This window comes from Corvus moneduloides, chromosome 2 (genome assembly GCF_009650955.1).
Source record: "Corvus moneduloides isolate bCorMon1 chromosome 2, bCorMon1.pri, whole genome shotgun sequence".
NCBI classification, from domain to species: Eukaryota; Metazoa; Chordata; class Aves; order Passeriformes; family Corvidae; genus Corvus; species Corvus moneduloides.
This window is the reverse complement of record NC_045477.1, coordinates 61,987,836-62,003,420: the sequence shown is the minus strand read 5'-3', so window position 1 is coordinate 62,003,420 and position 15,585 is coordinate 61,987,836. Positions and strand designations below refer to the sequence as shown.

At 39.4% G+C, this 15,585-nt stretch overlaps 1 protein-coding gene across 1 annotated transcript in view; it reads right to left on the bottom strand.

The window, feature by feature from the left end:
• The window catches only part of TDRD3 (tudor domain containing 3), an 88,113-nt gene extending 72,537 nt beyond the window's left edge, over positions 1–15,576 (bottom strand). Inside the window, exon 1 of the mRNA XM_032099873.1 lies at positions 15,439–15,576. Within this exon, the coding sequence (XP_031955764.1) occupies positions 15,439–15,479 (41 nt within the window). The 5' untranslated portion in view covers positions 15,480–15,576. The remainder of the gene's footprint in view (positions 1–15,438) is intronic.
• Positions 15,577–15,585: the final 9 nt, after the last annotated feature.

Genomic DNA, 15,585 nt, shown 5'->3' with positions numbered 1-15,585 from the left:
AAAGTCATTCTAGTAATGGTTCTTATAAAGTACTTACTTTCTACATAATACATATGTTCTATGTTCTATAATGAAGTAGTACATTACCTTTCTTTTTCCTACACATCAGCATAGCTTGTGCTGGCATAAGCTTGTCAAAATTTTATTAACATAACCACACTACAGTTTAAAAGAGATGCACAACTTTTCATCAAAAAGCAAGTAACAGAAATCATTTTTGTTTTGGTTTGGGTTTTATTTTTGTGAGGGGGGAGAGTATAAAGGGTGACATGCTAGTAAAAATTGAACAATGCAAGATGTACCACCACAGCAATTCCTTGGCCAAAAGGAACACCCCAGAGCTCAACAGTAAGAGCCAAGCCATACTCTTCCTTCCAACCACTGACGCCAGGAAGTAGCTGAACAGAAAGCAGCTCTGTGGGTTCACCGTGTAGAACAATTTGAACACAAACCCATGTCCCTGTACAGCGGTAAAGTCTAAGGACACGCTGGGCTTCAACAGCAAGACTGTAGTCAGCAAATCAAAAAACGTCATTATTTCTCTCCTCACAGCACAAAGCCATGTCTAAAGTATTGTGTCCAGTTTCAGGGGTCCCCATTATGAGGGAACACCCTTCAAACTGAAGACAGGCCACTGAGATGTTTTGGGGGCTACAGCCCATGTTCACAGGAGACACCGAGAGCACCAATGTTCATCCCAAAGAAGAGCAGACCAAAGAAGGAAGCTGTTGTGCTGCCCCACCATCTGAATATGGCTTAAGGAAACAAAGCCAGTTCTGAGTGCTGTGGAGTGAAATGAGAAAGTGCAAGAAACACAGGCTAAAACATGGGAAATCTCAAATGGACATAAGAGAGAGAAAAATTTTCCCAAAGAGTGGCTAAACTATAGCAGGCCACCTTGGAGATATTCAAAGCTCAACTAGACAAGACTTTCAGCGAGGTGACCTAGCTTGACTTAGCCCTGCTCTGAGCAAGAGCTGGGACTAGGATGGCCTCTTCAGAATCTGGCCAAGTAAACATTTTTTAAAATTATATATTGAGCAAAATAAGCAAAACCTGGCATCTTTGTAAGAATTAATTTCCAAAAATACTTTCTCAGAGGAACCTTTTCTACATTTTTTTCCCAGAAAGGATACTTAAAAGTTGGCTTATTGAGACTGGAATATGTAACATAATATTCTTACCTATAAATAACAAAAGGCTCAATCTTTAGTAGACCAAGTTTAAATATGATCATTTTTAATCACCTTATTTAGCTTATCAACTGTACTCATGAAAGAGGCTATTCATATTTCTCAATGTAAGCTGTAAAATCTTACTTTACTACCACACAAAAGCAGCACTGAACCATAAAACTACAAAATGAAACTTAAAAACATTATTAATTGGTATTTTGTTATTAAAGCAGGTCTTCCATACCAGTGTCAAAGACCTGGACTACTTCCGCTTCAAGACACTTCATATTAATGTCAGAAATAATAAAAGCTTAACATGCCCAGTGTTTGCTGACTCAAAAAGCAAGATGCTAAGCAAATACCTTCAGTTTTATTTGAAACATTTAAAACAGAATTTCATCACCAACACAAAGACACCAAGAATAGCTGCTATAGTGGGGACTGATCTTAGAGAATCGATTCAAGTGCTCTAACTAAAAAAACTTAGCTTTTCAAGATACCCAAGGCACATCCTTCCCTCCTACATATCAAAACTGGCACAAACAAAAAAGTAAGTTACAATCTGCTCAGAAGACAAGGATGAAAGATGAGGATCACTACTGAAACAATGAAGTATAATAAAACTGAAATGTCAGGCAAAAAGTAATTTCTTTTACAGCTGTGGCCATCAACGCTTAAAACACACACATCCCCATTACTATTATTGCATAATTTTAACTCGGCACAGAAAATTCTTCTGGATACAGAGCAGTTATTTTCAACCCTGCAAAGGTGTCCTGTTTATTTTTATTCTACTTTGTGCCAAAATAGCCATTTCTACAGACCTTTAAAACTAGATTTATAGCATATTTACAAAATATCATTCAAAAGTAAACAGCATGAAGGCATGCACTCTTGCAGTGTAAAAGAACACACACAAAGACTTGTTCGCAATTAATTTGAAAAGCTCTACAGCAACAGAGATTCATATATTCCTAAAACTAAAAAAATACTACTGCACCTATAAGGCATTCCAAAGGGCTTCCAATGATTATATCCAAGTTGCAGTTCATCAGTGCTGTGGTTTAATCCAGCAGGTAGATAAAGACCACACAGCCACTCACTCACTCCCTGTATTTGTTTGGGGTGAAATTGCAAAATTTAGAGGTGACCACTGGATTAGGCATTTGGTTGAACTATCCCACACACCCTACTACCACTCATAACTACCCGGGGCCGGGGGCAAATCTCTGTGTCATATTCTTAAATAGTTGTTTCGCCCTGAACAAGACCTGAAACACATTCAGGAGACATAGCAATAGGAACACGCTGGTTTGGACATGCCAAGGATACTAAAAGTTCTCCAGAGCTACTGCAGTTAGCCTGTAGGAGAGGGGGAAGACGGAGGAGCGTCCCCCCCGCAGCCAGGACGGTCAGAGGAGGAAAGGTGCCCAGTGCAATTATTACTGGCTCCCGTAGATGGCTCCCGAAGCTCGGAGACGGCGGCAGCGCGGAGCGCCGCACCACAGCCGTCTCACAGCCACAAGGTTACCGGGAGCCAGCGCCACAAAGTTCAACACAACGAAAACCTCAACCCAGCCCCCAGAGGTGATGAACAGCACAACACGGAACATACACAGCAAGTATTGTTACTTATACAGCACATACATATATACACTTAAAGCAAGTATTGTCAATACACAACAAAGCTCGGAACATGCAAATCAATACTGTAAACTAAAAGAGGGTAGATGAAGATGAAATGTAACTGTGGTGAGGCACTGGAAGAGATTGCCCAGAGAAGCTGTGGATGCTTCATCCCTGGAAGTGTTCAAGGCCAGGCTGGATGCAGTTTTGAGCAATCCAGTCTAGTGGAATTTGTCCCTGCCCATGGTAATGGGGTTGGATGGAACTAGGTAATCATCAAGGTCCCTTCCAACCCAAGCCATTCTATGACTCTACAATTACAACAAATTTGTTTCAACACGCTCCAGTCAGATCTTCCACTATTTAAAACCTTTATGTCCCATATTGGGTGCCAAAAAAGGACTGTCGTGATTTAACCAGCAGGTAGCTAAACAGCACACAGCCACTCGCTCATTCCCTCATCCACAGTGGAATGGGGAAAAGAGCTGGGGAAAAAAAAATAAAGTAAAATTTGTGGGTTGAAATAAAGATAGATTAATAGGACACAAAAGGAAGAGAAAATAATAAAAATTATAATCATAATGAATTTGTATATACATAACAAGTGATGCTCAATGCAATTGCTCATCACCCATAGGCCAAGGCCCAGCCATTTCTCCAGCAGCAGTCCCTGGTCAGTATATACACTGACCATCATGCCATATGGTATGGAATATCCCTTGGGACAACTGGGGTCAGCTGTCCCAGCTGTGTCCCATCCCAACTCCTTGTGATCAACAGCCTCCTTGCTGGTGGGTTAGAGTGAGAAGCTGAAGACTCCTTCCCAATATAAACACTGCTTGGCAACAACTAAAACATCAGTGTGTTATCAACAGTATTCTCATCCTAAATCCAAGTACAGGTCTGAAAAAAATGTGAAAGTGATCATCCAAACTACTGCAAAACCGAGTTAAGCATCCATAAGTGCAGTCTAAACATGAAACCAGGGGCATACTTTTCCTAACTGGTAGTATTCTTTTCATTAAAATGCTTGCAGTTAGACCCACAGAGTTGTAATAGAGAAAACATTTTTTCAAAGTTAGTAAAAATTTGAAGACCACTTTGTAAAAGAGAAAATGTACATTGTCCTTCACTACTACTGCTATAAATAAAGTGTAAAAAAATCTGCCATGGTAAGACACCAAATGATGTTCCCTTTCATACTGTTTACTTAAATGCTCTTTGAAGTAACAGGTAAAAATCAGGTGCTGAAGTAGCTCACTATTAAGATTTTTTTTCATATTCTTTGATTTAATTCTTTCAATTTAGTGTTTTGGCATTGCAGGCTCAAGAAGAGAAAGAATTTAAATTAAGCACTCTAACACTCAAGAGATTCATCTAACCTCCCAGCCAGATGATGTGTAACCAGAGAACAACATATGGTCTTTATTCTCCCTGCTTTTTTTGAATGATCCTCTAATTCAAGCTTTCACTTCCTTTCCTTCCCAAGTTAGTCACAGAAACGTTTCATCTGACAGAAAATTACTTTCTGTTCTGTCAGTAAGTTGGGGGAGAGAGGGAGGGAGAGGGAGACTCAGTAATTACTGTTATTAAAAGATTAAAATTATGTTATTATTTTAAGAATCAAACAACATTGACACACAGTAATTATTCTGAATAGAGAAAAAATACTGGAAGACATTTAAGAGTAGAATTATGCAGTTACAAAGCACAAAGTTCACCCCTAGTGCAACAGCATGAAGAAAATATGACCACAGCTAAAGCACAACAACAATTACTCTTCTAGACTAAATTAAGCTTTTTCCATTTCATCATGTTATTATCATATGGTGGCATGGCTTAGTTAGGAACTAAAATGTAAATTAAGAAAACAGAACAGAGACTACTGAAGTGTTCAGAAAGACATTCTCTTTCCTTCTCGTCCCCATTCCCAAAATTACATACTAGTAAACCCTCAGCAGCATTCTCCAAGGAAATCTTTTCCATCTCAAAACCACAAATAGAGAATCTTTTTGCCTAAGCATCCAAAATCATAAATGAGCATAAATTGCAAATTTCTGCAACAGTTATTTGATCAAGGCTGAAAACCTGGTGCATTTAGAAACCTTAACACATCAAGCATAAAACCACCTTCAAATTCTTGTTACCTTATTTGCTTATTCTGTAGCAATTCTGTCCATTTTAGACAATTCTTCAAAATAAAATTCTGAAATGTATGCCAGAAATTTTTCAGACCAAAATCAGTGCAAGAGATTTCTTTGGCCATTAAGAAAAAAAAATACCAAAAAAAAAAATACCAAAAACTGTTACTTACTATTTAACGACACAAAAATTGGTTGAAATCATTTTATGCTACATATTCAAGAATGATTTGACTATTAAACAAACCCAAACCTGTTTATCTTAAAATGTTAAGTATAAAAAATGAGGCATCCACTTCCTTCACTTACTCTGATTTTCGTAGTTACAAACAAACAAATCTGGTATTATTTTGTATCAAGAATTGTAGATAGCACTCAAGTGAAAAGTTGTAGAGGTATTTGGCAAGTATTTGCCAAAAGGCAGAACTCCAGGCTGTTTCTTACACTAGCTGAACTACAACACTCTAATCTATCAAAACCTACCTGTGTACTACACAAATGACGGCGTATCATACCTTACATCTGAATTTAAAAACTTGAGTAAATTAAAAATTTGAGTAAGTTTTTAAAACCAAGAATCATGACTGTGCTCATTATACATTCCGTTTTCAATGAAAAGCAGCTTGATGGATCACATTTTTACATAAGGATCCTCTCAGCACTCCTTAGCAGCTCATTACTTTAACACGAAGTGTGCCTCATTCAGAAATCACTACTCTGCACAGTCAGAACCAAACCCTTGAAAATCACACACCTTCTCTTCAGCTCCTTCACTGATGTTTTCCCCCCTCATGCTCTTCTCCAAATAACAGTTAAACGAAAACTTCACACTCACTAGTACTTTCAACTGTGTAACAGAAAGTGTGCTAAGAAGTTGAAAAATGCAATGTTCATTAGCACTACAATTCTAAAAAATAGTTTCAAGTTCATCTCTGCTTTGTATTTAAAACTGTCTTGGACACAGTATCACAGTTACAAAAGTAAAAAAAAGTATGTACTTGGAAACTCTGAGTAAACTTAACTGCCCTGATGCCTTTTAAAGTCTGCCACACTTCCACTATACAATGAACCTAACAGTAATTATGGCAACATCAACCAAAACAAGTAGAAATGTGCTTCCATAATAAATGGCAATTTCCATTTCTATCATTCTAACAAGCAACGCCATGAAACAAGATGATCCAGCTGTTGAAAGACGTATTTTACCCATTCAGTACACTGCTATCAATATCAGAGCTAAGTGATTTCATATCCCCATTAAATAGGAGAATAATATTATTAATGCCCTTCATAAGGGTACTGGATAATGCACATTTCTAGCCTGTGATTTAATGATGTATCCTGATTTACATCTGTAAGTATTTAAACACCGAGATTGTACATATTGTATTTTACAACAGTAAAAGAATATAACACAGTGCAACTTCAGCAGACTGAAAAAAACAAGTGAACACGAGTCTCTAACAACTACTTAATAGAATAGATTTAATGATAACACAGGCACACTTATCTAGCAGTAATAGCTGCAATGCAAAAATGTCAAACTTTTCCAGGTAACACACAGAGATGTGCCCAAGATAACCTCACTAACTCCAAACTTTGATAAGATAAGCTTCCAGCAAGCAGCACTGCTGTAAAACAGCAGACGCTAGAAACAGCCCCTGCAGTCAAAAACTGCAGGACAAGAGCTCTTGCAAGCTTTCTGCTCCTTGAGAAGATTTGCTACTCCATGATTCATAAGAGGCCAACAAGCCACCGCAATTTGACATACAAAAGTCACAACACCGTGGAAGGTTTTCTTTGTTCATGTAACAAAATTCTTTCCTTTTTTTCTTCTCAGATACAAGCTGTGAACACTCTTTCTCAGTCACATTTTCCCAAGAAAATGCTGGCAGCCACCCTAAAGCGTTAAATTGAACACAAATATTCTAAGGCTGGGGCTGTGCCAAAGACACAGCTGCCATGCCACTGAGAGTATCTTGAAGCTGTCTGAACACACATGGCTTTTTCTTCTCTGGCTTTCTTCAACAGCTTTTTTTCGGGTATGACACAGCACTAGAAACTCGAGCTGTTCCTGGAGCACAGGAGAGAAACAAGAAGAAAGAAAAAGCCAGTCTTGACCACCGCCCCCAGACAGCACTCCCTCACAAAGAAGCCAGTTCAGCAGTCAGTTCTCCAGTAAGTCTTCGCTTGCTGTCAGTTAATGCCATCACTCCCATTTCCAAAACCTAGGCTACATTTCCCCAAGTGAAGGGTTCAAAATGATGCCAATGCAAGAATGCCCATCATGCTTTAATTGCTTACCAGTGGTACAAAGATTATTTAAACCACTTTCTTTTTCCTTAAATGTGCAAAGAAGCTCAAAGGTTGTAATTCAGTCCTAGAGCTGTCCAGTCCACATAAAATCTGACACCTCATGATTATGCATTATATTAAGTACATAAAAAGTGATTCAAAACATTCCCATACTATTCATCCCCCAGAGAGCCTTTCCTTCTTCCTGTCAGCTCTATTAGAATTACTCTTACTGGAATTAAATATGCTCCTTTTGCTCTAAAGAAGTAGAAAACCTACTATTCCTAAAAGTATGAACAATATGCACAGCTTGGAGAATCAGTCTTAAATTTATTTTAATTGTATTGCTATGACAATCACAGAAAAAAAAAAAAAAAACAAACCAGCAGTATATAGGATATTTAATTTCCAGTGTTTCCAAGTGTAATTCTATCTAAGTAAAACTTCAAGACAGCTCCTTACTTTTATGTACTCCTACAGGTATTATTTACATAAAGCTGTATTTTAACCAACCATAACACATGAAATATACACACAGAAAATCCTAATGAATATCACTCTGTTATCAGTATGAATGATAACAATACCCTGCTCCAAAATCACCAGACACCCTCCCACCAGCTTGCTGCTCAAGCACTCAGGGTCTGGGGAATGTGAGCACACAGAAATTGAAGAGAGAAGGAAACATCTGTCTCAAGAGTCTTATAACATTATTTCAGAATGCAAAGTCTTTGCAAAGGTCTGAGACCCAGTTCATCGATATGCAACATCTACTGCAAATGCCTCATATTTCTACCTTCTAGATGACACAGGCTTTCTAATAATTTAAATTACCAGGAACATGTAAGTTTAAAAGAATCTACTTTTGCTGAAACGGTAACATACTGACCTCCAGAAAAATCTAGACTCTTAAACACACTGCTGCTTTTATTAATTCACCCTTCCATTGAGAAATTCATTTCGGTTTGCTGGAAAAGGCAAATAATAATCAAGCATGGTGCTATTCCATCCCTCCCTCAAATCCCTACCAAAATCCCATTTTTACATGCTTTGCTTACACTACACTGAGAAACAAAATTTCTCTTAAGGGGAGAGGTAAATCAGCCCAGAAGAGTAAATCTCAATTGTGTAACAAGCTCCACCCCATTGCCTTGCTTATGTGATGATCTCAATTAGTTTAACAACTGATTATTTGAAGAAAAATTGATACAAAGTCTTATGAAACTCAGCAAATAGGAGATAATAAGCAGCATTTAATATGAGTTCTTCAAAGAGCACCAACTCAAAAAGAGGTAGAAAGAAGGAAAGCAGTATGTCACTGAGTCAAACCCATGATGAAGTATTTGAATCCCATAAAGAAGGCAAAGCCTAAGAATTACAATGCTAAGTAAATAACTTCTAAAACAAGACTCAATACATTCAAAATTCCAAAGACTCCAAAAATGAGACTAGCTGTGGAAAACCTACACATTCCCAGAGAACCCATTGATTGGAAAGAATCAATCTGGGACATACTATACCAAGAAAAGTAAGGCCACTGCAAAGGTGGGTGTTAAAAAAAAAGTCTGCAGCAATTTAAAGGTCTTTTAACTTTAGTTTTTCTTTCCTCCATTTTTTTCTTTCACAGTAGCAACAACTTCACTCTAACTTGAGACAATTCTATAAATCAAGGACATCTTATATTAGTGCTTTAGCTTCCCAGCAGAGAAACGAACAAGTGAAGTGTGTGTCCCCCAAGATGGCCCATAAATCGATTTGAGATCTCACATAAAAAGATGCAGGGAGAGTCTCTCCCAACAACTATTGAAAACCAGGAGGGTGAGCTGCAGCAAGACAGTGGAAATCACAGCTGAAATGGAGTGCATAGGGAACTGTCACACTTGCTCTGCCTTTTCTCTCTGTTTTCAACAGTCTGATTCATTTCTCTCCAAATCCTCGCTCCCTCTTCCCTCATCCCAAATCAAGAGCAGAAAATCCTTTCTTCAGCAGAACTACGGTGTGAGGTCATTTATCTAACAATATAAAAATAAGAACATAAATGGTGTTTTAACTTATGCAGTCTAGGTCTATCTAACACAGTTCCATTTTTGTCAAGGGTGGCCAGAGGCAGATGATCCAGGTCAAGAATGCAAACCACAGCAAATACCTAGACATAAGTGTTCAGTAATTCCTGGCTATCAGCCATTTTAGAGCTGGTAGTCCAACTTCACTGTAGAGTTCAGTATCCAGTGCAACTATCCCTACCTGGCTTTGCCTATTTACAGTTTTAACTCACTTACATTTTTTCTGCTCCACAATATCATGTGGCAAGTAAGTTCCATAATTTAATTACACATTGCTTGACAAGCTACTTTAATTTTTATCAGGTAGCAAGTTTAATTGACCATGTGGCCTAATTCTTGTCCTAAGAAAAACAGCTACTCTTGCTTTCTATTCATCATTTCTGTTTGATCTATGGATTTTATAGATCTCTATCATTTCTCCCCCTGTTGTTCTGTTTTTCAGAGTAAAGATCTTCATCTTCCCAGCACAGAGTATCTTCCACACCTCTCATCCACTTTTTCACTGTCTACGAAACCCTTGCTGTGCTGGGATGATTACTTTAATGCACATTGTTAATGATTTTGACACACCACTGATAAACATAATGACCTAACAATGATTTAATTCTTTGTGAACAATTCCCAACAGCTGTCTGACCACTGCCCTTTTCTGAGTAAGTAACAGGAGCAAATATAGAGCTCATCGCTGTGTATATAGGTTTACATTATTTTGCCCTGTACGAGAATAATTTGGCATTCACCAGAACCAAACTACACTTGTATGCGAATGAACTGGAAAACGGTTTTGGAAGAGTTTGCTGCAAGTACCCAACTAGTTCAGATTTTACCAATCCCCACAGATCATCAAATTGCTATGGTGCCACAGTACTGTCATTCCTTAAGAATATAATGACCCTCTTAACCCCAGCAGAAACCTACTACGAACATTGTTCCACCAAGAAGCAATAATTTATCTATCTAGCTTCTCATCTTTTAACCAACTGTACTAACCCACAGGATAATCACTTGTCTTTGGCACAAATAAGCTTTGGTTGAGGTCCTTAGTAAAAAAATTTACCCACTTTTAAACCAATCTGCTACTGATTTCAGTAAATGATTTCCAACTCTACAGTTGCAGCATTCAGTGAGCAGTAATTGTGTAGGATTTAGTAAGAGATCTGCTTTCATTTTATGTCCTGCCTGCAGATTACATAAACCTCAACAAGTTCACCCTCTTCTGCAAAGGGAGGTGTTTCAAACATGTTAGTCCCCTACCTCCTTCCATCTCCTTATTTCACCTATTGCATCTTTTAAACAATTAATTATAGCCCTAAATTTGTTTCTTGTCATTGTAACAATTCCAGCTAGTAATAATTATTTTTCAAACACCTAGCATCTTCTTTCAAAAGAAGAAAAAAGAGAAAGTAGCATCTGAGTTAGTTTCTTGGGGTTGTTCCCTTAACAGAATGCAAAATGCTGGACGTTCTGCACTCCATCAGAGTGAAAACGACGAAGAATTCAGGTTCTAACTACACATTACTTGTGAGCCAGCAGGAATGCAAAATGATCAGATCACCCAGTAAGGGATACACCTGAACAAATAAAAAATGTGGCATTTTGTGATTTCATGGTACCAATCAAACTTCACAAGATTACGCACATCACAAAAGAAGTGTCAAGAATCTCAAAACAGATGCATCTCTCCTGTGAAACACTGTGTTATGCTTGTGTCTAAGGAAAATCTTTTATCCTGCCTGGGCTTGCTCAATATGCAGGAACCAATTTCAGCTGGGTTTTCCGAAAATGTTTTATTGGAATAGCAAAAAAACATGAGGGAAAAGCAGATCATCTTGCAGAATTCTGGAACTTACAACTTTGCCAAATGCCTGCTGTGCTTTTAGAAAGTGGTGTTAGATTCATCCCTGTGAGAACTTCCTCGTGTTTCCAGGCATACACCTACTTTTGCTTTAGAGCTTGGATCATATCAGATGTTTAGTCCTACAAGAGGACACATGTGAACACACCAAGCTTAAATCCAGAGTTACCCAGTATGCACCACATTACTTGCTGAAATAACAAAACCTCAGTTTAAAAGTTTGTCGTACATCAACTCTGTATCTTTCACTTACAAAGTATATACAACCACAACGACATTAATATAAGGGTTTTCTCATGGACTATTAAGCAGTATTCTTCTGTTTCCAAACAACTAGTACAATTTCATTTCCTCTTCATCTCTGGGAGTAACTTTTCATAGTCACATCGTTGTTTACATAATCTTCAAAATACATTAGGTTTTACAAGACTGTATTTTTTTGCCATAGAGTTACGAATTTTTATGGCATCACACACTGGAATAAAAAAAAACTGTACTAGTTGACAAGGAACTCACAAGTACAGTTAGCTGTACTAAAAAAAAAATCTTTAGTTATCCAGTTTCCACCTCTTGCTTTCCCACAGAGATCAATCACCCGACCCAAGATCAGGCTAAACCTGCTGTAGGCCATGGCACATTGGTAATTTTTGACAATATGTTGGCATTTCTATGTAAAAAATTCCCAAGCTCTGCAAAGATCTAGGAACACTGAAGAGGTCTTGGCTTGTCATATTCTCTTGTGAAATGGCACACAGGAAATTTAAAAAACAAAACAAAACACACTAACAAAAAACCCAAACAAAAACAAACAAAAAGAAAATTCTGTTGCAAGCCAGTAAGAAGTGCTTTGCAAACTCATTGTTTACATAAGGGGATGTATTCTGTAGTCCTTCTGAATTTCAGTTCTAGTAATAAAACTGGATTCACTAATTCATGGTCCATTAAGGTCCATATTTTAATAAGAACACTAGAAACCTGGTTCTGAAATTCAGGAATATAACTATAACAATACAAAAAGGTAATTCTGCCACTTGGCCTTCCTCCTCATGTTTGATAATTAAATAAAAAAGTTAATACAGAACTTCTGTTCCAAGACAGAGTATCTTTTTCACTGACATGTAACACAAACACTTTATCTGTCCCCTAGCTGGAGCCAATATCTCATTCCAAGGAACAGTGTCGTGTATAACGAAAAGAACTAGCATCAAAAAATGCAGGCTTTCAATGAGAGCTGCAGGGATCTGTCTTCAGAAAAACCACTATTCTGCACACAAACTACAGGGGCCTTTTACTCATTTCCATAAAACACCACTATCACAAAAAAAAAAAAAATAAAGGAAAGAAAAAAGGCTTCCAGCTTTACCTACCACTGTTACATTTACTAGGTAAGGCTAGTTTACCTTTCAGAAGCTGACAAAAATGTAATTGATATACTAAAGGCAAACATTACAAATTCCCAGACAATTTTATAAAAGATTACTCTGACAATACCTGGTTGGGGGAGGGGAATAGATATATAATTACTGTTCTGTATTAGCTACACTGTATTACTGTTTTACTTGAAAAATAACTTTATCTTTAATTCAGAATAATAAAATGTAAACACCAGTTGCAGAAACTGACACAAACAGGTGTCTACATTAACTCTTCTAACCTTATAAGATTTAAGAAACTTACTCTAAAATCCAGTCAGTACAGGCAGTATTTTACAAGCTAGCAGATTTTCAACTAAGCAAGGACAACCTTTTTTTTTTTACTTGATGTGCCACGCAGTGCTTCTGCAGTTCAAGTGGGGACAGATTTTAACATAAAAAGTTGGTTTTGCTTTTGTATTAGGAAACTTATCATTCTGACATCAGGTGACAGCAACAGTAACAACCAATTTGGTACAAAACATTATTTAATCACCAGTGTAGTCAGATATATAATACTGCATTAAACACCACTGAAGGCTCACTCACAGATGTGTTAAATAACTCTAAGATCTCATAATATGAGAAAAATCATAAGTAAGAGCAACAGCAAAGCAGCTAGAAGCATGGATGTTCAGGTTACGATTCTTTTTAAAGCGCATGAAGACAGCTAAACAAGATCTCCGAAACATTATTTCTTTTTCCACTCCACCTCACATTCCTCAAAAATACAGGCATTAATTCCTCCCTCTTTCATAATACCCTCCCCAATGCAACTAGGTCAAGGCATAATTTCAGCAGACCTGGTATCAGCCCATTAGTGGCCCTATCAACTTTCAGCCTCTGGCTCCCACCCTACAGGACTGCAAGAATAACAAGTGTTTGCAACCATTCAAGTGTCTACACTCCCAAGGAGGGCAGTAAACACTGCAGAGGAACAGACTGTTTCAAAGGCACCTCATATATGTACCTGAAAGCCATTTACCAGCTGTACTCATTCAGCTGAAAAGGCAGTAAAACAACTCAGAGTTGAAAACTGTGATAAAATTTTGAATAGGCAATAGCAAGAAAAGCAAATTAAGAAAATAAAACTACTTTTTTGGAAAACTTTTGCATTTTCAGAGAGGTCTAAGGACAGAAGAGGAGAGGGGCAAGTTTCAAGCCACAGTCCAAAATTCCCGTTAAATAAGCCAATGTTATAAAAAGTAGCAGAAATAGTTACGATTATTTCAATTCAGCAATAGCCAGGAACCACAGGATTGTGCGCCCTAGAACCACTCAGAACAATATTTTTGAAGCTTGATACACTTACCCAAGAAGAAACCTAATTACTCTATTTGGTTACTATTACCACAAAGTAGCACTACAAAAGCTGGGCCAACAAACACAGCATCACCCGCTGGTTAAAGGAGGTGATCATCCAGCTGCACTTAGCACTGGTGTGGCCTTACCTGCAGTACTGTGCACACAATTTGAAAACTATGTGAAGGCCCTTAAATACATCCAGAGGAGGGCAACAAAGCTGATGACATGTCCTGTGAGGAGCAGCTGAAGACTGGTTTGTCTATATTGGATTACAGGAGGCTGAGAGGCAACCTCATTGCTCTCTTACAGCCTCCTGAGCGGGAGAAGTGGAAAGGGAGGTGCTGATTTTTTCTACCTGGGATCCAGTGATAGGATGAACAGGGATGGTTCAAAGCTGTGGCAGGGAGGGTTCAAACTGGACATAAGGAATCATTCCTTTACTGAGGGCATAGTCAAATACTGGAAGAGGTTTCCTAGAGAGGTGGTCGATGCCCCAATCCAGTCAAATGTTTAAGAGGCATTCAGCCAGTGCACTTAATAACATACCAAGATTCGGTCAGCCCTGAAGTGGTCAAGCGATTTGACTAGATAATTGTTGTAGGTCCCTTCCAAGTAAATGATCCTGTTTTATTCTAAATCACATGACACGCACTTTAACCTTTTCCATCTTAGACATACATGAAACCACAATCCAGGAAAACCACTAACTTAAACAGTTAAACAGAAATATCCCCAGAACGCCATAGAAAATAACACTGTGTCACATAAATTGAGCAGTTTTTCTCAATTACATCCAAAGTATGTTGCTCTGTGCTTTAGCAGTTAGCACTGAAGTTTAGGTTTGGTGAAAGACTTTCCAAGTATTTAAGGAAAAAAGTTAGCACTGACTAATCAGTGAATCACTTCAACAAAACAAAACAAACAAACAAGCAAAAAAGTCCCAAACCAAAACAAAAACTTCCTACAGTGCAAACCCATTTTTGGCTAGCAAATAAGCGTTTGCAGTAGGTATTTGAAAAGCACAACTCGTTGAAACACGTTGCTCCAAAATGGATATTGTGTACCCAACGACTGGGACTAAGCAGAAAACGCAAGTCCCGAGTTCAAGCCTCACGTGTGCCTCATTTACCCTACCTTAACCCCACTTTTTTCATCTTGCCTTTCCTACTGAAAAGGCGCACAGTGCAATTAACAACCCCAGCACCACGGGCAGGCACCAGGCCTCCAGGCGAGGCCGGCCCCGGGGCAGGAGGAGAGGCGGGAGGCCGTCACCGATCCCGAAGGGGCTCGGGGGCTGTCCAGGGATGGGCATGCCGGCCCTCCCCGCAGGGCCGCCGGGACGGGCCGGGAGCGGCTCCCCAGGGCGAGCCAGCGCCAGGCCCCGAGCGCACCGGGGGGCGGCACCACCCCCTGCCCGCGGCCGACGGGCTCCGAGCGGAGCTGGGGCGGGGACGGCCCCCCGCACCGCACGCCTCAAACACGGGCCCTGCCCACCCCGCCCCGCCGCTCCGAGTCACCCCCGGAGGCGGCGGCGGCGGCGGCGCGGCCGAGCTCGGCCCCACTTACCAGCCCAACTCGGAGAGCGCCGCCCGCGCCCGGTCGGCCATGGCGCCTCCCCCGCCGCTCACCCGCAGCACTCGGGGCCGGCGGGAGCTGCGGGGATCCCCGGCACTCGCTCGGAGGGGGAGGACGGACGCGGGGCCCTCTCGTTCC